This window comes from Netta rufina (genome assembly GCF_964035555.1).
Source record: "Netta rufina genome assembly, chromosome: 4".
In the NCBI taxonomy this organism is placed as follows: Eukaryota; Metazoa; Chordata; class Aves; order Anseriformes; family Anatidae; genus Netta; species Netta rufina.
This window is the reverse complement of record NC_140127.1, coordinates 65,074,399-65,098,163: the sequence shown is the minus strand read 5'-3', so window position 1 is coordinate 65,098,163 and position 23,765 is coordinate 65,074,399. Positions and strand designations below refer to the sequence as shown.

The 23,765-nt window shown below is 39.0% G+C and overlaps 1 protein-coding gene across 2 annotated transcripts in view; it reads right to left on the bottom strand.

The window, feature by feature from the left end:
* The window catches only part of MAN2B2 (mannosidase alpha class 2B member 2), a 29,179-nt gene extending 5,751 nt beyond the window's left edge, over positions 1 to 23,428 (bottom strand). For both annotated transcript variants that reach the window (XM_084285966.1, XM_084285967.1), the window contains exons 1-11: positions 23,112 to 23,428; positions 20,354 to 20,500; positions 16,382 to 16,487; positions 13,819 to 13,991; positions 12,840 to 12,955; positions 11,667 to 11,844; positions 8,765 to 8,963; positions 5,710 to 5,900; positions 4,642 to 4,828; positions 3,607 to 3,740; positions 1,234 to 1,490 (exon numbers count right to left, since the gene is read on the bottom strand). In XM_084285966.1, coding sequence (XP_084142092.1) covers positions 1,234 to 1,490; positions 3,607 to 3,740; positions 4,642 to 4,828; positions 5,710 to 5,900; positions 8,765 to 8,963; positions 11,667 to 11,844; positions 12,840 to 12,955; positions 13,819 to 13,991; positions 16,382 to 16,487; positions 20,354 to 20,500; positions 23,112 to 23,339 — 1,916 coding nt within the window. In that variant the 5' untranslated portion in view covers positions 23,340 to 23,428. The remainder of the gene's footprint in view (positions 1 to 1,233; positions 1,491 to 3,606; positions 3,741 to 4,641; positions 4,829 to 5,709; positions 5,901 to 8,764; positions 8,964 to 11,666; positions 11,845 to 12,839; positions 12,956 to 13,818; positions 13,992 to 16,381; positions 16,488 to 20,353; positions 20,501 to 23,111) is intronic.
* Positions 23,429 to 23,765: the final 337 nt, after the last annotated feature.

The following is a 23,765-nucleotide window of genomic DNA, read 5'->3' as shown; positions in this document are numbered from 1 at the left end:
GTAATTTAAGATGCTACTGCCATCAGCTTTGCTCCTCTATTGGAGCCTTGCTGGCAAAACAGAAAAAAATCACTTGGTCTGGCATACAAATGTAAACTGCCAACAGTTTTAGCTAGTGTTAATATAGCAACCTATGAACTGTAATAATTGAGGATCAAAACACATCCAAGTTTTCCTATTACTCCTGGGGGCACTTCCAGCTCTAATGCTCCACTCTTTTCTACTACTCCAAAACAAACTCGCTGAAACCCAAACATTCTGGGCTTGCCTGAAGCTGTATAATGAAAATGAATACCCCATTTCTCCTACATGCTGAATTCCAGCTCTTGCTGCCTGCCAGAACAGGGTGAAGAAAAATGGAATTTGAATTCAGATTTTTGTTCGCCTTTATTATATTCCTTAAGGATTCCTCAAGAGATCTGGAGACAGATATAGAAAATACTTCAGGGCTCTTGGCTCATGCCCATCTATGTTTTTTAGAGCTGATTTCTAACTATACTAGACAACGATTTCTCACTCACAGGAGGCAGAGTTACTAACAATACCACAAAGGTGAAAGAGGTCTTGCAGTCAAGAGGTCAGATCTTCCAGCACTACATAGCTGAGAATCTGAATCCTGAGGAGGCAAAAAGCAGCAGAGCCCCACTGAAGCTCAAGAAATGAGTCAATTCACATTAGCTAAGAAAGACAAGCTGCAAAATGCATATCTCACCTCCATCTTGATTGCTCTTCCATATTATTTGCCTAATTAAGTAGAATTTGCCAAAATACTTCCTTTCAAAAAATTTTTGTAGCTTCCTGTCATAGAAACGGTGATACAGGGCTTGCAAGACACTAATGAGTAGTAAGCTCTTGCTCTATCACTCATCTGCTCATTGGGCAAGTGGTGTGTATGTGATTACTTATCTTTATTATTCAGTCATACCTCTCTTTAGTTTAAAAGTAAATGAGATTCTTCTGATCTACTAGTTAAGTGTGATCTATCACACTATCTCATGCTGACTGCATGGTTAAACAGGGCAACAACATCACAAAAAACAGTATGGAATCATGTCCACGATAGTGTCCTCCTTTCTACAGAAAATGTGAACTGCAGAGAAAAAAAATAATTATAACGAACCCTTTGTTAGTGAAGTCTCAGAATTAATGCACATGATAGAGTACTTCGACTTCTTTTTTTACAAAAAGGTTTTACAGAATCTGAAATGTTATTAAAAAAGCAGGCAATCTCACCTGTCTGTAATGCTATGCATTAGATTATTGCTTCGGTCAAACATGATCTGGTAGCAGTCGTTAACCACAGGAAGCAGATCTGGGCTTTGTTGAACCCCACGTGTTGAATCTTTCCGCTGGTATTTAACCGATTTTCCAATAAATACAGATCGTTTGCCATTTGAGGGCTTAACAATATATTTTTTGTAGCTCAAACCACTTATTTCAACTAGAATATACAGGTTATAGGTAGAATGGGACTCTGCTGAACTTTGAATCTGGAAGTTAACAAACACAACAATGCTCCATTACAGAAAATTAATTAGCAAGGCAACTGACCCCACATGTTGTAAGCCCTAAATTATGAAAATTAACTAGTGCTAGAAAAATACATTTCTAAACATGTCAGTCTTACACTTCCTAATTACAATGCAGATCCATGCTTCTTTTAATTAGGAGTTAAGTGACCTCAGATTAAGCTTTGCCATAGTACTGAAGGGAAGAGGGTTGCTAAGCGAAGTCCAAGTTGGATCTTATTTTAATGGGAACATGGGGTCACAGATCTTGATTTAAGATCCCATTGCAAAATGCATATAGAAGCAGAAATAACCACAAGTAAATCTAATCAGTTAAGTGACATAATAGACTGAAACATAAAGGAAGTGACACTTGTGAATGCGAGAAAATTGGTGGCAAGAGAACAAAGCAACCAGGCACACCCTCACCTTAAGCAAGACGTAAAGAGAGGGAGGTGGAAGCACGTGCCATACTTTCGTGTAAAGAGAACACCAGTGCTATTGAATATCAGAATACCTTATACAATTTAATAAAATCACTTTTTAAATTACACATATCCTTCCCATTAATATTATATAATTTGTTACTATCTATTTGGTGAAAGAAAGTGAACTCCATAAATACTGTACAGATTACATAGACACCTGGGTTAGTTACCACTAACCAGAAATTAAAGTTGTCTTTATCTTCACACTGCAGATTGGCCTATGGCCACTTACTCATACCGCAGACCTCCTGTCCTTAGTACCAAGAGGGCCTACCTCCTATTCTCTGCCTTCCCTACACAGCTCCTGTGTGTGGTACAGAAGGGGCAGAGTATTTGCCAAGCCTCGTTTCCCTCAATCTATACTTGTATCAAGGTTCTAAGCTAAAGATTTCTCTCCCAAGGGAAAGGAATATGTGATGTCAGTGAACACGTGAGCAGCACATACTAGAAGAAAAAGATCCCAAACCCCCTTCTCTTTACTGGTAAATAGATTTCATTTAGCCTTAAGTGACCATCCATGTGCACATATATGTAACTTCTAGCAAAAAAAGAACATAGACCAACTCTGGAACAGAAAACTTTCAAATAAAAATGGCAGCTTGACTTCAGGGCATCCTAAATCCTGAAATAAATGCTTTAAAATACATTTCTGTCTCCCACTTGTATGTTACAAGGCTAAAATAATTAAGATGACAGGAATTCCAGGAGGTTAAGTGGCTGAAAGGTAAGCATGACCATGCACTAACCCAAGAGGCTGATGTCTTATACCATCACTATGTGCATATGCAGAAACACCAGACAGCTGTTGTGTATCACCACCTGATGACAGCGTGCCTTGGCGAATGTGGGTAGTAATAAGCCATGGCATTAATATTCGCAACTCTGTCAACTCTGTCCAGCCAGCAGAAGTTGCTGAGCTACCAGGCATCTTGGGGACACAGGGGAGCATCTAGAAGTGTGTGCAGCCTCTTCAGGCCTTTATGTGCAGGAGGCATTCCTACAGGTTTATCAAGCCATTGATGGTGACGTGCTCTCCAAAGAGATACTCCTGAGAAAGCCTAGTGCTAGCTTTCACTTTGAGGTCATCTTCTTCCCTCCTGGGGAACAACTGGCCTTGTCTTGGAGCTTGACTTTGATATAGACTGAGGTGGGTCTCCTTGGCAGCTAATCGTCCCGTTCCTTTTTGGCTTCTAAGACTTACACTTTTAAAATCTTTCCTCCTTCCCCAGGCTAGTTGTATAAACACACCTGTCAATTGGAGGGCAGGGTCGGGGCTTACACCAAAAGGGCTTTATTGGAATCTTTTTTTTTTTTTTTTTTTTTTTTTAAATAAAAAGCAAAGAGAAGTGCAGCGTGGTAGACAGTAAACATGCAAAGGACAAACCAAACTGACAAGAATAGCAGGAAGCCCTGTTGGACGTTAAGGGTAAAAGAACTCTAGTTGAGAGCGCAGGCAAGAAAAAAAACAACATTTAAAGGATGCCTAGGAAATCCCAACTGGAAGTAATCCTTGTTTTCACTGTAATATTATATGTTACCATATAGCATCAAGTCAGTGAGAACTGGCAAGTGAGAGAAAAGCAACAGAAAGAAAAAAAATTGTGAAGTACCTGTGCTGGTACAAAGTTTCCCAGTTCATCATATACATTCATTGATGAGTGGCTGACAGAGACAGTGACAAAGGTGGTGATGTTCCATGCCAGTGGATTATAGACAATAATATACTGGTCAATATCCGTAGTACCTTTGGGTACACAAAGGAACAAGAAGAGCTATCAGTCACTACAGCTACTTTTCAACATCACATTTTAGAAATATATAGTTAAGAGATCTAACTACAACCATCTTACAACATTTTAGTGTAAAACCCTGCAGTAAAACTTTATGATTGAAAGTAGTAATACATCTTACAGTACTTCATAAAAAAACTTCTGCTTTTTTCCTCCCTATTATTTACCCAATAAAAGATACCCTGTGTTCAGCCAATGACACTTGAGTTGAATGTAAAAGCATTTAGTGAAAACAAGTGGCTTACCACAACTCAATGTCATGCAGTATTAACTTTATGAGTTATACAGAAGATCAAATGAGAAGTGTAATCTAAAAACAACCCTGCAAAAAAACAAATTAGTCTGCTGTGCAGCCTATAGCACTGTTCACATTTGACAATTTAAAAAAATTCTGAAATCAGGGAAAAAAAAGAAGCAATACAGTCTTTAGAAGACTCCTGAAAATTCTTCTACATTTTTACACTTGCTGACAGCATGCCATAGCAAGAACCTTTAGCTGTGATTGATTTTTACTGCATAGGATTATGCTGTGCAATAAGCTTTGTTTAATAATCAGACTGATCAGCCCCTCTTTCACCCCTCTGTTATATGGCTGAGGTCTGAATCTAGGAGCCAGGTTTGATATACGCAGAGCTCAGACCCAGTGCCAAACAGCTAAAAGGTCCTGTTTTCAGTTACTTGAGATCTGAGAGCTCAAAAATTCACGTGAGTTTCCTCAGGCCCAGCAGTTCTCATAAGGCAAGCAGGATTTTCCAGCACTGGTTCAGTGGTGAACAGCATGTTGACTCTCTCCAAGGAGAGCACGTTAACTTTCATAAGGTACCCTGGAAACTGGAAAAGCTGGGTTAAAAGTACCTGGTTTTCCTGAGTCTTTACTGTAAACAGAAGAATAGACGTCTCCATTTTTCTTAGCGTTGTTCATGTCAAAGATTAGGGAAGCCATTAGCTTCTTTACATTGAACATTCCGTACATTAAATTATCCATGTACATGTTCTTCACCTTGGGAGACTCTGTGCCTGTTATGCCATCATGGTGCTGGACCTTACATTTAAGAGTAGTTTCAAAGGTTACAATGCGACTGGGTTGCCTCCCCCCCAACCTTCCTTATATTTTTATTAAAAAAAAAAAAAAAAAAAAAAAAAAAAGCACAATCCAGTAACAGTCATTTCATTTAAAAAAAGGTATTGCAGCCATATTCACCCATTCACTTTTTGCCTATTCCAAATTGCTATTTGCAATATATTGCTATCAGAATTAAATGGCCTTAGATGGCCAAAGACAAGACACACAGATTTCCATCTACACATGCTTGTTTTTTAATATTTATAAATTTCTAAGCTACGTATTTAGAGGAAAAAATGCAAATTAAAAAATAAAAACCAACTATACAGCATAAATACCATAGAAAGACAGGTTTTTCATTTGCTACTAATATCTGGTCAATAAGTTAACTGACAAAATATTTATTACCAGCAAAATGACTATGGTCTGTAAATGCTTAATGGCATGAGGCTGATCACTTAACTGCTTAACTTGAAGGAATAAATCTGTCTTTTCTCTTCTAATTTGCACAAACAGAGATTATTAGCAACTTTGAGTGGGTTCAGGTTTTTATTGTAACCACTTTTTAAACAATAGAACTGAGAAAAGGACTCTCATATGCTTAAAGTTCGGAATCATGTACCCTTCCCCCAGTAGAAGAAAACATTTGCCAGCAACTGTATCTTGAATTTGTGGCTAAGGGGCTGAAGTCTCATTTCATCATAGTTGTTTGCTAAATCACAAATTGCTACAAAGGAAAATTATTGCTAAAAATATAAAAGCAACATGGAGAGACTCCAACTGGAATGCAAAAGAAAAGTTTTGCCTTTAGACAAAAAAATAGTTTTTATTAAAAATATAAAAAAATAATCAAACTTTACCTCTGAAACTGCCCATCTCAGACTCTGAAGTTGCTTTAGGGCTCCACATTTGCAAATAGAACTTTCTGGGTGTTGCCGGACATACTGTGTGAAAAAGGACTCTCCAGCATAAAGTAGTGAACTTGCTCTCCTTGCAACTCCTTTTAACGTGCTTCGAGAAGTATAAAACCCAGTCCATGCTTGAAATGGCTCTAAGAGTTGAAGAGACCCAATACATGCCAAAAAAAGCATTTCAGTTATTGCTTGTTAGACTAGTACCATACAGCTTCTTACTTAAAAACTGCTGTGAATTATACACATCAGCCACCAAAGGGAATAGTCTTCCCCCTTTGGAAGAGTACAGCCTTTCCTACAGGCCTAGCAACATGACTGTTGATACAAAGCCATTATCCTCATAACCTCATTACATAACTACATTAACTTTCTGCAGAAATTTTCTTCTTCGTGGACCTGCACAAAACACCTTTTAAGTTTCACTGAAGCACTTTATGTTATTAGTTAATAAAGAAAGTAGATTATAATCTTTGGTTATTGCTTGAAATAAATCCTCTATACTCCCAACTTTAGTCAGATGAAAGGGCTGATCTTAAATTTAACATCCTCAAAATGGACTAGAAACAGCGATGCAGTGATGTGACAGTATGACCGCCTACTACTACAGTGCTTCAAACTACACCAAAATATGCCCTCAAGTGGTCAGTGGGAAGTATTTCAGTGGTTCATTTCTGCTAACGTGTTCCAGTATCCCATAGAGTAAACTAGAAAAACAAGATATACGTTTTTAAACCCTCCAAATCTTAGTCATTTTTTTAATGGATAAACCACTGCTGAATTGTTTTTCCAGAAAGAAGTTGCAGACAGTGCTTTCTAAAGTGAATACATACAACTAACAGTCTGCCATCACCCCATAATTAAAAGCAACAATTAGAAAATAGGACCTTTTGGTCAAAAACTGTAGGACATTCTTTTGGGCCTGAAAAAATGTAAGGAATTGAAGGAGTTTTCAAGGTTACAAGCAAGTGTTGCACATGCGCAGCAGCATGGTACAATGAAGAGTATAAAAAGGAAACACTTCTCTGGGACTTAAAACTTGAGTTTCCAAGGAATATTTCAGAAGTGACACTGAGCCCAATAAGTGACTCATAATAAATGGCATAGAAAGAATGAGAGAGGATTAATCATCAAGAAGCAAAACAGTATGTGGGAGAAAGTGCACTCAAATCTATCCTGCAATTGCAAGACACAGTAAAATGTTTGGGGAAGAGATTGCATCTATGTGTGGGCACCCACCTGGAACATGATGGGTGCTGCTGTTATGCAAGCTAGCGACAAGTGACTACTGCCTCTATGTTATGCCAAAAGATACAGGTAAGAGCCCAGACGTGAAAGGATATTAGCAGTTAGAGCTGGCAACGCATTTATCGGCAAATTGTTAGACATGACATGATCCCTGGGGGGAGGCGAGTGAGTCAGGGATCAGTCCATGCAGTGATTCATAGGAAGCAATGGTTATTTTTATTCACCTAAAAGTTAGACTTCCTACAGAATATTGGATATATACGCTAAATTTAGGTCATAATAGTCCAAGATATACATCCAGTGTCAAGAATGTGATAAAACAGTGCTAGCTACGGTTATATAAAAAGGTATTTTAATGATAACTTTATCCCTGCAATGAAACAAACTAATGAGTTTCAAAACTGAGAAGCTGCTGTTGTCTTCTCTCTGCATACTTTGATATGTGAGGTCTAAACCAAAAAAGATTCAAGGGTAAGTTTACGGAGAAAGCGATTGAAGGGATGTTGGGTATGGCATGCCTGCCTTCATATACTCCCAGCTCTGTCTGAAGAGCTGATACAGTGCAGTAAGCAACAAGCAAGCAACAAGAAACTTCAATGAATAAGCTGCATTGTACTAGTGGACTTCAGAAACACAGTGTATATTTTTCCTTTTTGAGGCTTCACTTAAAATGCATTTTCTTCCAGAACTTAAATCAGTTTTCTTTAATGAAAAAGACTTTCTCTTAGAGATAAGACAACTTGGGGGGGGGACGGGGGGACGGGGGACGGGACGACATCTACCATAGTGTTTTGCTTTGTCCAGTAACATGCTTTTAGATGAATCCACTGGTCACTCTAACCTATTATGCTTTACTTGATATCAAAAATAATAATAAAAAAATTTTTTTGAGCTCAAAGACTGTATTCCTTTCATGTTATAATAAACCCAAAGGTATGTGCCAAGCATTAATAGACACTTAGTCCATGTGACCAGATTCCATATAGTTTTCCTGGAAATGCATGGAGTCCTCCGCATCAACTGTTTCACTTTGATCCACCCATATTACACTACACAAACACAGAAGGAACCAGGAATTTCAGATTTCCTGGTTCAGATTACCTTGCTTCTCCCTTCCTTACCCGACTCACTTCTCCTTCAGACATTCACAGATTACTCTGTGTCACTGCTCTGATCTCTGCTCTAATTTGTGCACAAACCAGTTTTTTAAAACAGTAATAATAGGCCATTGCTCTGTTTGGTCACGCAGCCAACTGTTTCAAGGTATCTTTTGGTTTATTGGTTTCCTTTCAGTTCCCTGGATCCTGAAACACCTCTGTGTGCTATCACAGATCACCTCAGGGAAAGAGGCGGAGAGGTCTAACACACATTTAATACTGCAGAATGCCTAGGAGACTACAGGTATTTGTGCATGCTGATGTGTGGGAAGAAGAGAAAACAAGTTTTATTTCCAAGTTTTACGTCTAAACATTAGCCAAATTACTCAAAAAAAAAATCTCTTCAAAAAAATTCTCTTCCTCCAGCCATTTCTTCTAGCTATCCCAAAGAAATATTCCAACCAGTGCCCTACCATCTTTCTTGTACCACTAACATTGGATCAATTTTTGGATCAATTGTTTGGATCAATTTTATTGGATCTGATAGTGTAAATAAGTATAAGAATGTATTTTTGCTCTTCTCGCTCTCATTTTTTCAATTGCCCTTTATTAATTATATACACTTGGGACAGGTATTACGTAGTTTATAACTTAATTACCTGTTGAATATGGAAGAAAATCTTGAGAATCCCTGATTTCCCATGTGAGATTTTTGCTATGAACTGCTTGGAAGTAATCACTGACAGTGGCATACTGGACGGTCACTCCAAACTCGTCAGAATGCTTGTTAATGTAATCCAGCAACAGGTCCATGTTGGAGTACTGAACAGATGCATTAAAGAACTGTTTGTCACAGCCCTGAAATTCAGAAAACAGAACAGTAAAATAACTTCAGGTCATGTAATCTGGAAGGATTTTTTTTTTTTTTTTTAAACAGTATATGCTGAAGTGGTATTTCTTCTATCTTTACTGCCCATATAGAAGTTTATTTTATTTTTTTTTTTGTTACAAAAACATCACGCAGGGGTAGGGTCACTTGCACAGATCAGCTGATAACCAGCTGACCAGCTCCCTCCAGATAGGGAGAAGTGTGTTGATGCACCACATTGTGCAAGAACGTAAAATTTTGTGGCAGCAATTGGGAAATGCATGCATATATGCATAGAAAAGAGGCCTTTGCTTCTTTTTACACTACATTTCTAACACCAGAAAACAAGGAAGTTCTATTAGCGTTCTTAAAAGTCGAAAATAAGCTTTAGGAAGTGGTATGGAGATAATGTAAAACAAAACTCTGTGGAAAGTGAACCTTGCAGTACAAACATCACGCTGTGTTGCTGATCCCCTGTCTCAGCGATTAACTACAGTGCCTCTGATGTTCATCCTATTTTTATGTGATGTAATATACTGTGTATGTAGTAAAGCCTCATTTGTGAGTATGCTTGCGCAACCTCTGCCTTCTATAGAAGGAATCTCAATACATAGATCTGCATGTACACCTGAACAGGAAAATGAGTTACTCAGCCATGGCATGGATGTTCTTGAATATCCGTGTTCCAGTAAAGGCATCTATCTGAAGCACAGTGACACATTAAGAAACCCTCCTCTCCCCTCCAAAAAAGGGCTTAACAGGAGCTTAACTGACATCAGCTTCATGCATCCTCATCTTCATGTCTCTGTGTTTCAGACAGAAATGTTGCACAAGAGGTCAACTCTTTGTGCTACAAAACAATCTGATCTCATTTTCAAAATAAAGATGCTCTCAGTGATTTGTCTTCAAAAATGAGAAGCTGTTTGAAAGAAGATGTCCAAGGAGTCTCTATTTTCCCTGCAATCCCATCTTTTACCCCAAACTTTTACCTAAACAAGCTCAGTAACTTTAACCTGGTGACTTAACTCATTAATGAATTTTGCTTAATGGAACAGCCTTGCAGAACAAGGAAATCCAGGAGAACCTGCTGCATTTGGTCATCGCATCCACTCATTACGTGAGCAAGGCTTTACATAGGAATGCTATGCATTACTGTACTACTAGTTTAAACACAAGGGCCAAATGGGATCTCAAGAATCAGTTCCAGTCCTTAAGACAACTCCTTCCCCCCCACCTACATCTTTCTATAGTCTCTAGAGAGGCAGGTTTGAAAGTTTACACTGCACCACAGCCCAGTGGCACCTCCTGCACAAACATGCTCTTCAGATCACAAACACACACTTGTTTGTCCATATCATCATCACAAAACTGCCAATAGTCTAGATGTGAGGTCTGACCTGAAATGGGAAGGTGCCTCTAATTCTTAACTGGAGGAAAAAAACAAACAAAAAATCCACATCCAAGTACTTCAAACTGTAAGTATGAAAAAAAATAAGCTTAGCTACAGAGGTATCCAAATGTCTATTTCTTTACACTTTCTCACAAATCGCTCTGAATGGGTAGCAAACTTTAATAAGCTTTAAACAGAGTAATAATCACAAAGCAATGCAAGTCAGGAAATCAGAGACTGAAATTTTCTTACATTATTGCAAAACTGCAGGTTTGGACTAGGACAACTGGAATTTAAATGCACCATTCCAGACTCCCTCCTTCCCATTCTAGCATAACTGTCCCTGCACCACTGCTCCAGAGTGTTATAGCCCACTTCTCTTCCCCTCCCACACCCCCAACCTACAACAACGAAACCAGAAAATAACAAAAATCCAGCACAATACAAGTAACAGTGTCACAGATACAGGAGAGAAACAACAATGACTCAGAAAACCACATTCATCAGAAAACGTTTGCTCTTTGTGACAACAGATATTCTGGTAAAATAGCTGCCTTGAGAACATGCATTTTAATTGTAATTATGAGACCTAGAGCATCTAACAAAATTCAAAAACAGGCTGTATATTCAGTTTGGGCAAAGTTTTTCTTTTCTAACGACTTAAAGCTAGCTTAAAACATGCCAGTGTGGTTTGTACATGGAGAATGTAATTAACATAGCAGATTGCTGAAAAAAACATTTGGATGACCCAGCTGGGTCATCCAAATGCTTCTGTTTTTAACTAAAATACAAAGATTGTATGAAAAAAAAAAAAAAACACACACAAAAAAAAAAAAACAAAAAAACAAAACAAAAAAAACCAACATATCGTTTCAAAGATACTTTGTCTACCTAATACTTAGTACGTTTTCCAGTCACACAAACATATTTGTTAACACAGAATTATGTTGTGCTAAGCAGTAATGTAAACATATCATTGAAATTGACAATACAAGGTAGGGAAAGAGGATGCAGTATTGTATTATGTAGCTTGGCAAGAGGATATCTTTACAATTCTGTTACATCTCTTTCTATATATAGGGTGGAAGACTTGCTAGACAATTGGCAGACTGTACGAGAAAGCTCCAGTTTTCAAAAAATATTCACTAGTCAGACATCTAGGCCCCACTTATTAGAAAAATACTTTACAGTCATGTGGTTTAAACTTGCATTTGGGCAGTGTAGCAAAGAAGCAACTACCTACTGGTCATTCTGCAGGTGTACTTGGCATTTCTTGAGCAAACACGGATGATGATACACTTACCCATGGCCACAAAACATCACTTGTTCGGAACCAGGCTGCTCTCTCCTTAATGTTTGCCACCATGGCCTGTGCATAAGGGTGGATGTTGGTATCTGTAACAGGGAGACTCATGTTTGGATAAACACCGTCTTTTGGTGGATCTGGGAATACTGCAAATCCATTCCAATAAAACCCTGATCTAAGTAGAAAAAGAAAGCAATAGGCTATAAACAGGATTTATTCAACTAACTGGGAGAAACACATTGAAAGGTGCTGGGATAAAATGCAGACACACAGGAAATAAAAGGAAGAAATTCAGTTTCTATTCATTGCCAATGTTCATGTTTTAGTGTTCATTTGGCAGTCTGGTAGGGGGAAGGCTGTCCATTTTATTTTTGCACCATTCATCTTCCTAAGTCCCTGCTGCTTACTGGCACAGAACAAAGAAATCACAGAAGAAACCAGCAAGCTCTGTAACAATGAAGATGCCACCCCAAGTAGACTTTGTTTACATGGTGTGGATTACTGGATAAGACAGAGAAAGAAATAAAGTTTTTAGTTCACAGCTCTCAGAGTTTTTGCACATAGTAAATGGAAAATCTGAGCCTCTTCAGTTTATACACTGATGATGTACACAATCTCAGCCCAATATAATGCTGAAAATCTCCCATAGACAATCAATTAGCAATAGCCAAGTCCCTGCTGAGCTTCCTGGAGTTTTTAAATCTCAACTTTTCAGGCAGAGAAACAAAAATCCCAGTTCTGCTTTGGATATTTTCTGTTTATAGTAACTGATTTGTTTCACATTTTTATTCATTTTTTGATAGGAACTGACACAATATATATGTAGATGAAAGTTATACCCATGTTCTAAGCCTCCTGGTGGTAGAAAATATTAAAGTCTGAGAATATTTTGAAGCATTTCTAATGCCTGTCAGTAGAAAGTGTTACTTCTGAGGATTCAATTGTTAGGTAATGAACAAACTTTACGTATTACAGTAGGTAGTGGAAGGGTGCTTAATAACCCTGACTCAGATCTACAGAGTCTAGACACCTCCTTGACCTACCGCACATCTGTGAAGCAACGCAGAAGAATACTATTGAAAGAAAACAGGCAAAGAAAGCGCTTAAGCTCTGACCATAGAAACTCTCAGAAGCAATCAATATTTCTGCCTATTTCAGAAATCTTCAGACCTGTTTGAAAAAGGTAGTTGTGATGGGGTACAGTAGCTGTACTGATCCATGACATGGGTGAAGATCTGCTGACTTTCAGATAAAGAAGGAGAGCCCTGCCATACGAACTGAAGTCTCTGGAAAACAAGAAGAATAAGAAACCATTACCCCAATGACAAGCACAAAAGTACTATTTTGGAAGCCTCCAGACCGTCAGCTACCTGAAAACATTTAGATGGGAAAAGATTATCAGAAGCTCATAGAAGTAGAAAGGAAGAATCACGATACACTGCGAGCTTAGGGTGGTAGGTCCTGGCTTCATTGGATTCAACAGGAATCCTGTTTTCTTCAGGGACGCTTGAGTTTCATGCAACATTCATAAAATTTTTGCCTAATGCCCAACTCATACCAGTGAAATCCCTTTATTAGCACATAATTTAAGGCATACAATTGACAAACCAGGATCCAACATTGTGTTATGAAAATAAAAATCTTTACTGCATCTGCAAATAAACTTTACGCTAGAGAAGGCAGAACTTGAAATAGAAATCAAATGCAGCAAAATAATGTTTAGCTGCATCTGACTATTATCACTTATACAGTCACAAATAAACGTTCCAAACATGACAGCCACCAGCCCCAAACACACACTGTACTTTAAAGCTGTTCATAAAAACAAGATATCTAAGGTTTTCTGAGGCAGAATTGAAACCCATTCTAAAAGCCTCCAATTCTAACAGTCCTGATTCCAGGCCCGCTTATTCTTTGCCCACCTGCCCATATTTTGTGTCTTTTTCAGTCTAGACTACATTTAGTTCTTGACCAGAAGCCAAAGACATTACTGACAGACACAATGTATTTTAATATTACCAACATGCAATTGGCATGTTACTTTTAGAAAAATACCTACATTTTCTTGCACAAATCTGGTATGCCTTTCTTATTGCAATAGTTTACATTATTATAAGGACATGAATTTCAGTCCTTGGGTATTTTTTACCTTGTTTTTCTGCATGTCAGCCTTCAGATCATAGTCAATTCGAGAGATAAGATGAGCATTAAAACCAGCCAGAGCAAAAACAGTTGGTGTTGTAGCTGAAGCTCCAAAAGGATCAACGTGCCAAGAAAACTGAGGCCTGATCCCAAAAGTTTCATATAAAAACCCATGGCCCTCTGCAAAGCAAAATTTGTTTACATTAGGAATACTCCTACAAGTTCATCTTATCAATGTAATATGCATGTAGTATTACAGATAAGCACTTAAAGGATAGCTCTTCGTTGATGTTTTCCAAAGCATCTAAAGTTTCAGGAATTTAATGATTCACAGCAGAAACTTCCACATTGGCAATATTTATTTTACTCTGCCAAGTATAACTTATTAACATCATAAAAGATGAACGACAAACAGGAATTATGATTAGATACAGGCCTGGGAAACTACTTAGAGAAAGATTACGTTAAGGCTAATGGGTTGAAGTCCGAGTTTGTGTTTGCTAAAAATCAGACAAGTCTCAGGAAATTTCAGTCTCGCGTGAATGGCAAACGAACAAGTGAACAAAACTAACATGAATGTGACTGAAGATCATAAAAAATAGAAAAAATCAAAAGGTTAACAGCAATCTTGTTAGATGTTATTTACAACTAATGTTATTAATATAGTATTAAATTGAGTTTCAATTAATAAACACAACCACAAAAAACAGAAAGATCAACCAACAGGATCAACTCAGACAAACCATTTAAATAGAAGTATACCAACCAGATAAGCAGTTGCTTTTAGGAATAAACTTTAGTATATTGCACTAGGATTCTTATAGTCAAAAAAAAAAAAAAAAAAAAGAGAGAGAAAAGCAGATGTTAATTTTATACTTCTGGAATTGTGCACATAACTACTTGAACATAAAACCACTTCTCATTTTGTATTACTTCCATTCCAAAGACCACACTCAAATAGCTGAGGTTGCAAGGCATTCTCCTTTCACTTCATCTTTTCCACAACTGATATCTTTTTTAGTGAAAACTTTCTCAAAGATTGAGTTTATTTCAATTCTTCTCACTGAAGCACACTTTCGACACAGTTTGCTAGACCCTTCCTAAACACAGCTAGGAGAAGATAGGAGAAGTAGACCCCAAATATCTGCACTGGCTTTCTCTTTTCAAGGTGTACTCATCACACAGTGCAAGGATACACCTTTTGCTAGAATCATAGATTATCCTGAGTTGGAAGGGACCCTTAAGGATCATCAAGTCCAACTCTTGACACCGCACAGGTCTAACCAAAAGTTCAGACCATGCTAGCAGGTCCTCCTAACAGTGTAAACTGAGCTGAGAGTTTTCAGGAAAAACTAATGGGTATATTAAAATATATTAATATTTCTGTTCTTGCTAAATTAACTTGTAAATTTTAATCTTCTTTTAAACAAAATTTAGGTTTACACACAGAATGGAATTTTGGATTAGAAATAATGATTTGTGCAACAGACTCCAATGAAATAAGAAGCTATATTAGTGTTTAAGAAATGGACTCAACAGTCAATATAAGTATTATCTTTGGAAAAATCCTGGCTTGGATGTACAAAGCCTTCAGAACCACCTATAAATACAGAAGTCAGCTGAAAATAGATATTCATTCTCCCTCCTCCTTGTGGCCAGAGTGCGACGCAGTGACTCACTGAGAAGCAACTCAGCTGCTCTCCTTGTGCTCCTGATAAACACTGACAAGCAGGGAACACTGCCAGTGTTAGTGTGCAGTCAGGTTCAGCAAATGGAAATGCTGCTGTCTGAACTGCATTACTCTCCTGTAAAAAGCTGTCCAGAGTATAGCCCTGAAACAGGCAGGGTTTGTATCAGCCACGATGGACAGCTGGTGCTAATATATCATTTTACCCTCCAAAACCACACCATTCCCTCATGACATATTGTAGACATCTACAGCATGATGGTGGCATAAAGTTTCCTTTTAATTTTTTTCTTTAACCAAACGGAGATAAGCCAAAATACTAAAAGACCCTTTATACTATCTGATGGAGAGACATAACATACAAATAGCTGGAAACAGATGCTAGAAAATCTAAATGGGAGATAGTGCATCTCTTGGAAATACATGTCAATTTCTAGCAGAGTCTTTAGTTAATGATTATAATGAGGGATTTCTTCATCAAGCAAGATTTTCAGCTAAGTTAAGATGACCTTGTTGATATTCTGTGGTCCATGTTCTGCAGAAGACTTTGCCTAAGCAATACAACCCCCTCACAGTCTGAATCGTTATCAGGTATTTTCTTCCAGAGTTTCTCAAACCCTCAGTTTCACAAACTAAAAAGGCCTCTGTTTCAAAAGAGTTTATAGTTGACATAGACTTAACTACAAGCCAGTAGTTCTTTTTTCTTCTAAATGCAAGGATTTTTTTATACAGATGACCCATCAGCAAATAAAAAGAAATATTTTAATCAGTTCCTAAAGAATAGAAAAAAAAATAATAGCAAAATTGGGGTGGAGAAATGAAAAAGCAACCACCCCCAAGGCCATCACAATGATAAACAAAAGCTAAATGCAAATACACATACCTGACAGCTGTAAAATCTGATCATCAATTAGTGTCACAGCTTCATCGTGCATCACTTGCCCTCCAATGACAAATTCCAGTTGTCCCTCCTGAAGCAACTGATGGACCTATGATATAGAAATTAAGACATGGGACATAAATTTCATCTCAGTCTTATCCAAAAAGGCTGCAAATTCATTTCAGATCACAGCTTATTACCCAGACACAACACTTGTCAAGAAGGCATCCATGACAAAAGTGGGATAACATGCTGTCTGTATTGAGTGCTACCAAAAAGAGAAGGGCAGGGTGATGGGAGGGGAAGCAAACAAATACGCTGCACAGTGTACCAATTCACCCAGCTTACCCTGAAACCAGGTAATAGGCATGGAAGATGTACCTCCACACTGACCTGGTACTCATCAGTAGAGATTTTGATCATGATTAAGTATTCCTCATTATGATTTGATACTATCTAAGCATCACTCCTGTCCCTACACACTTGCATCAGCCTAGAATCCTGCCTCAAGGCAGCTAGAGCTGGAGGATTAAGAAAAAAGATGCTCTTGCTTCTCTCAAAGTCTTCCTCCTGCTGCATCCTGGCTTTGAAACAGCATTAGGAAGCCAGATGAGCAACCAACGTGCAACTCCATGCAAGCAGCGATGGCCAGGCTCCTGGGGCTTCCTCTAGTCCCTGACCTCAGTAACAGATTGGAGACCAAACCTGGTGGGATCCAGGAAGAAGACAGAGTGCTGTGGCTATGCTCACATCTCTTCAATACTGTAAGCATCGACCTTGCCTTCAGAGGTTGGACATAGGAGTACAATCAAGGTTATTTCAAATAACTCTGAACTACAAACACTAGTTTCAAACAAACAAAAAACAAATAAGAAGTGTGTCCCCCCCAGAAAACAAAACAAACAAAAAAAAACAACAGCCAATTGAAAAAAAGAAACCAACAAAAAAACCCTGAAGGATAGCAACTCTTCCTAGAATAAAATAAAGGGAAAGTTTCCAGATTTTTTTTTTCTTGAGAAAGCTTCTCTTCCTATGTTTTATCAATAAATAGATATTTCACATGTAGTGGGTTTGCCCATATGATTAAACATGCTGCTGACCTTCTTTACTATTCTTTTTCCTAGTTTAAAACCTGACAACATATTATGACCTGTACAAGATTTTATTTAACTTCAACCCCCAGAAACAGCAAGCATGCCACTAAATGCAACTGTTAGCAAACTTGCTGGATGTGGGTGTGTAGGAAAGGGGTAATAATCTGTGACCCTTTCTAAAAGTCTTAGAGGCTTCTGCTTTTATCATAGTTACTTTGCTACCTCAAACTTCAAAGACACATGCCTCAAACTTCCAGCAGAAATTCTAAATACATATTTTATTCCTCACCAGTTTTTTTTAATTATTTTTTTCTTTTTAAATCTGTCATGCAGGATGCTAGTTCCAGACCTATTATGCTTATTTCCCCAGGAACCTTCAGTGAATGCCCCTGTGTCTGCTCAGATACGATGCCAGATTGTCAATTTTGATTATAATCATTTCTCTCATTCACAATGTTGTGAAAATGCTTCAGGGCTCAGCATTCATAAATTAGTTCCAGCTGACTGTGGTGACTGATTAGCATGCTGGGAGACCAGATAACTGATATCTGGTGTCAGCACAGAACTGGTCCTGACCTACATGAAAAGCATCTGTAGCTATTATTCCCCATGTGGATGGATGTCCAAAAAGGATACCTTTGAACCAGACTTTAGGCCATGGAAACTTTATTTTAAGTTTCATGGAATCATAGTGAGGTTGAAAATACTGAAAATAACAACAATTCAAGTAATTTAAATGATATCCAACCCCAGAAACCAGAGAAATCTGTAAGGACATGCCCTTGCACTGACCTGAATTAGAAAAAGGCAATAGGAACCTAGGAAAGAGACAACAGTTCTACAAGCAGCAGGCTGTTACAGCAGTAGGACATATCCATAGACCTTGGGACAACTCGTACTACCCTTACGTCAACCCATTCGTACATCCCAGCTACAAGTGGCTACATATCTTTTCTTTCCCCTAGTTAAAACACCCAGACATCACGTGGGAACAACCTGCACAGAGAACTAAGAGGTTCACATCTGGCTGCGTACTGCTGCAGCCCACTTCACTCCTATGCTCCTATTCACTCCTATTCAGCTCTTGTCTGAACTGTAAAACCAGCCTCAGTGCTCAGGCTGTGGTTTTTACTCATTTTTAATGCTGATACTACTAATCCAAAGCAGATTTTCCAAAAGAAACTAGAATTAAATCCTGTATTTCAAGCAAAATACTAAATTAAAACCTGTGGGCTGTACCACAGAAAACAGTTAATGCTAGAGGTCAAGCGGAAAAAGCAGGACAATAACCACAGAGACCTAATTTCAAGGCCCAATATTTGCAACTTGCTAATGTGAAAAACACATCACTTATCAACAAGCTTCGTAGCTTCTAGAGATTCAATGTTTGACAAACAGGTTTCACAGAAATTTGCTTTTAATCATTTTACTTTTATAATAGTTTCTTGAAAAGTTAATACAGAACTGACTAAAATGCAGAAAAGCCACAAGAATCTAGACAAGAAAATTAAGGGCTGAATCCTAAGTACTAGTTTTGTGCTGCTGAGGTCAAACATGCTAAACATTTACTCTTTTAGATATCACAGAAAGGGAACTACAGGGAATTATAGGCCTTTTCCTTACAGCTTGGCTTACTGCCACACAACATCCTTCAAATAAGAACAACGTCCATTAGAAAGAGTACTCTCCTGTCCTACACAAAGCAGTTCCTATGCTATTTTCTTTAATTTCTCCACCCTGGATTTGCAATGCAATTTTCTAATTAAGAATAGAGAAGAGATCTGTGCTGCAAGGGGCAGGTACGGGCAAAGCACTGCCACCACAGCAAAACCTATTTACAAAGGTCAGCCACACACAGGTAGCAACCTATTATTTAAATATGAAACATTACAGACAATTCAGAATTTAGTGAAGGACTAGGTTTAAACAAAAAACAGACCGGAGGTGACTTTTTCATATGACGCTTTACGCATCTAGCACTTTTATAGAACCACTGACTATCCTGAGTTTGAAGGGACCCACAAGGATCATCGAGTCCAACTCCTGGCTCTTCACAGGACCAGCCAAAAATCAAACCACATGTTTGATGAAATTTAATGTACTCCACGTGTAAATTTAGTGTACTGCAAGTAATATGTTGTCATTGCCTGGAGTTCAGCAGAAGTACCTATGGGGAGCTGCACCTGCGTATCCACTAGTGTTAGGGTCTGAAGTTTAAACGTCACGCATTGCAGTGGGCTACCAGCCCAGTCTTTGATTTCAGCATGCTTCTTTCCTCTGGCATAAAAAAGAAATAATAAAAATAACTTCAATATGTCCTTACTAGGAAAAAAAAATAAATCCTTGAGTTAAAACTCTTAAGACTGAAAAGGATCACAGTTCATAAATAAACAAACCCAAGAAACAGCTATTGTTGTTGAATCCTACATTTTTCTTTTTGCTGCACTAGCCTTGTTTAGAAACCTTTTTTTTTGAGCAACACTTAACTGGAAAGAAAGAAGTTCCTTCCTGTGAGCAGCATTACCAGTTTGTAAGCTTCAGATGTTTGACAGATATTGGTGCAACCTCTTTCAGAATCACCCAGATCTTATACTAGCATGCCCCCAAATAAAAAAAGTCACTGATGAAACAAGAATTGCAAAGTGTAAAGAGTCTTAGTGCAAAGGTTACTACCTCCTACCGCTCTGATCTATATCTGGGGTTCTAACCTCTTGAAACTACCTTTAGAGGTAAAGTCCTTTCATAAGAAGTGCTAGATTCCCAGACAGATTGCAGAAGATATGGGTAAAAAGCAAATGCTGAAATACTTTGCCCCCTCCTTGCCCTCCGAAAAAAGCATGGATTCCTTGTTAGCAGTACATTTGGCTCTAGTACAACTTACCTGCTGCTTGTGTTTATCCGTGGCTACTGCATCCCACCAGAGTCGAAAGAATTCCTGCTCCACAGCAATAAATTTGCGTTGCTTTCCTTTCATTAGCTCTTCTACAACAGATGTGTAGACGTTTGCTGCATAAGCATGCATACTCTCCTGCAAAATAACACAGAAAAGAAACTGCATTTTGGAAAGTGGTGCTTGGCCTACATTGAAGGGGCTGTTTTGAACACTCATGGGGCTCAATATGAAAGAGATGAAAATGTCAAGTTTGTTGCAAACTTCTTTTGTACTCTCAGAAAGGCTGAGGTCTCTCTGGTTGTATACACCCTGTGTGCCTTTGGTTCCAAAAACCATTCTCTGATTGAGGACCTGACCAGATCATGCTGTAGCTTCCCACAAGATCAGCAGACATCAATAAAAGTTTTCTTTTTGATCTACTGGGAACAGCTCACCCTATCCCTCACTGCTTCCTTCCACCCACCATCAGTACCAGGCATGGTAAGCCTTTCCACCAATGTAGTCGGAAAGAAATCCACACGTCTGCTTTACCCTTCCATTTCTGCTCTACTGCTGGCATCCTGAATTATCAGAATTGTTTTTGTAGAGTGAGTATGACTGTGCTGTGGGTGTGTGTTACTGGTATAATACAGTTATACTTAAACTGTAAATTATTCTACTATGACCCTAGAAGTTTTAGTCATGAAAAATAAATCCACTCTGCTTGATGATTTAGTACAGAGGCAAAGGACTCAGAACAAATCTGACTGTTGACATAGAATCATCCAGCGTGAGAATCAGAGCATCTACTCCCTGTGTCTCCTGCTCCTAAAGCACCTTCGATTCCAGAAGGCCTATGGATTTTATTGGAATGCAAATATAGGAGCTATATTCATCAAATAAGGGGGTTCTTGAGGTCCCTTCCAACCCCTCCAATTCTGTAATTCTGAGACCCATCATGCAGTTATATCCTATCATATGGTATCAAACAAACAACATCATATTCATTTAAAGTTGTGCAAATGATGATATCTTGGGTACACTTTTCCTTGCCAGAAAAACTTCTGCTTGGCCATATGCAGTGTTTCACCCCTTACTTAACATCAAAGTGATATACAACACCTAAAGGCAACAGCGGAGATCCCAGAATTTCCTGCAGTGCCTGTGCTTTCTTGAAACAGTTTCTGTGTGTATCTAATAGCATAGTTATTTTAACATCAACAACATTGCTTTTCTACTTGAAGCTAATGATACATGCTTGAAAATAAGCACCACAACACAAACATGCACCTGAAACTGATCAACAGATCCCTCATCCAACTACAACTACTGGGCATGATACATAACATATGAATCCATTTGGGCAATTTTTCTGTAAGAAAGAAAAGCACACTCTGAAATAAGAACAGGATGATGTGAGCCAAATCAGAAACTAACTTTTCCTATCCCCTTGCTTTCCACAACTGAAATCCAGCTATCTTTGCTAACTGCCACTAGAAAAGCAAAAAATTTTCAGTGTAGGAGGAATGGCTTAAAATACTTCAGAGCTTATCTAAATAATTGCTTGTTCAATTACTTATCAATCATTTCTAAAGGACTTTTTATAATCAAGATTATGATTAGACACTTATTGTTACACAAAGTGAAATTTTAACTAAGGGAATAGCCTTCAAATTTTACTATTACTCAATAGTGACATGCTCAAATGCCTGCTAAGCTTTCATTTGTCTCACAATTGGCTGCAAACAATATAACCTAAAATCCAAGTATATTTACAAGGATTACAACATCGTGCTCAATTTTAATTCTGAATAGTGTAGTGGAGTACAATATATTTTAAGAGTTGATCAAGGACTCCTCAAACATGATACACTACTAACTTATTCTGTGTGGTAACCTATTGAAAATATTTTCTTGATGTATTTTGGAGATTAAAGCGAGCCAGTCCACATCATGACACAAACTTCAGCTACACCAGAACTCCTGCAAAGTTTATAAAGCCCAATGGTCTGGGTTGGAATTGAAAATTGTTGTTCTTACAAGCCAGGCTACTTGCAAGCAACAGTAATTTTTTTCTTGGTAAGACATTATCTTTTTTATTATAGTTATTCTTAAGCACGCGATGTTGTATCGCTCTAGCAAATAGAGTATCTGCAGCATCTTCCGCATCATCTAAAGAAATTCATTGTAATGAAAAAAAAAGGATGCAGGATTTAGACTAACAAATACAAAGGGCATGAATACCCCACCTGATTTATTTTTGCTCTGCAACTCACTCACTGAGCAGACATTTTGCTGCCACACTTCCATGGCCCTAGGCACCGACTATGGCTTGGCCAGTAGGGTGTCTCTGAGGACTGAGAATTTCCTTCAGTTTTTGCATTAGTAAGAGGATACTCTGAAAGCCCAACAAAGCCTGCCAAGCAGCTAAAGCACCCTTTGACAGCTGGAAAGTTTTCCTTTTTAAAAACAGCACCAAAACCCACCGCGAGCATCCCACTGAACGCTGGCAGCAGGAAACCCCAAGCGACGCCCGCAGCCCCTAAGCCAGCCCTGCCTTCCCCCGTCAAGGTGATCCCACAAAACCGGGCGACCAGCCGCACTGCGGGACAGACCGGGGGGCTCTCCTCTCAGCGATTTACGCCTTATTTTTTCTTATTTTTTAACGCAGCACCGGGCCGAGGAAAAGCAGGGAGGCTCAGCCCCGCCGCCCCCCCTCCCCGGCCTGCCTGCCTGCCTGCCTCCCTCCCTCCTCAGCGGGCCCCACCTGCACCGTGTAAACCCAGCCGACGTCCATGTGGCTGTGGGCGACCACGAAGGCCCGCAGCTGCTCGCGGCCAGCAGCCGGCAGGATGAGGCTGAAGAGGAGCAGCAGGGGCCCCATGGCTGCTCCACAGCCGGCCAGGGCCGGGGCCGAAGCCGGGGTTTTCCTCGCCGCGTCCCGCCCCCGGCCGCCCCCCGCTCCGGCGCCGCCTCCCGGCCGGGCCTCCACCATCTTGAGGGAGCGGGAGCCGCGGGCCTGCTCGCCAGAAGGCGCTGCTTTTTTTTTCTTTTTTTTTCCCTTTAAAGCACTTTTTGGTTAAATCGGAGGATATGAGGAGGGGAATTGGCCCCAGGGGGTGGCTGGCAGCCCCGAGGTGCTGCTGGTACGTGGGGTCCTTGCAGCAGGGTGCAGGACCCCGTGAAAACCACGGACCCCCGGGAGGTAGCTGTTAGTGCTGCTCCTGGAGCTGTTTTATTTATTTATTTATTTTTTCTTTCTATAAAACCATATTGCTCAGGGAGGTGTTCAGTTCTTCATCCTGGCCGACTAGAAATCCCAGTGATTTCTTTTGGTGGAAATTCTATTTGGAATGGAATTCTTTACTTCTGGGCCTGGTACTGCAATACAGATTATTGTCTTTGTGTTTTGAAGTTGTAG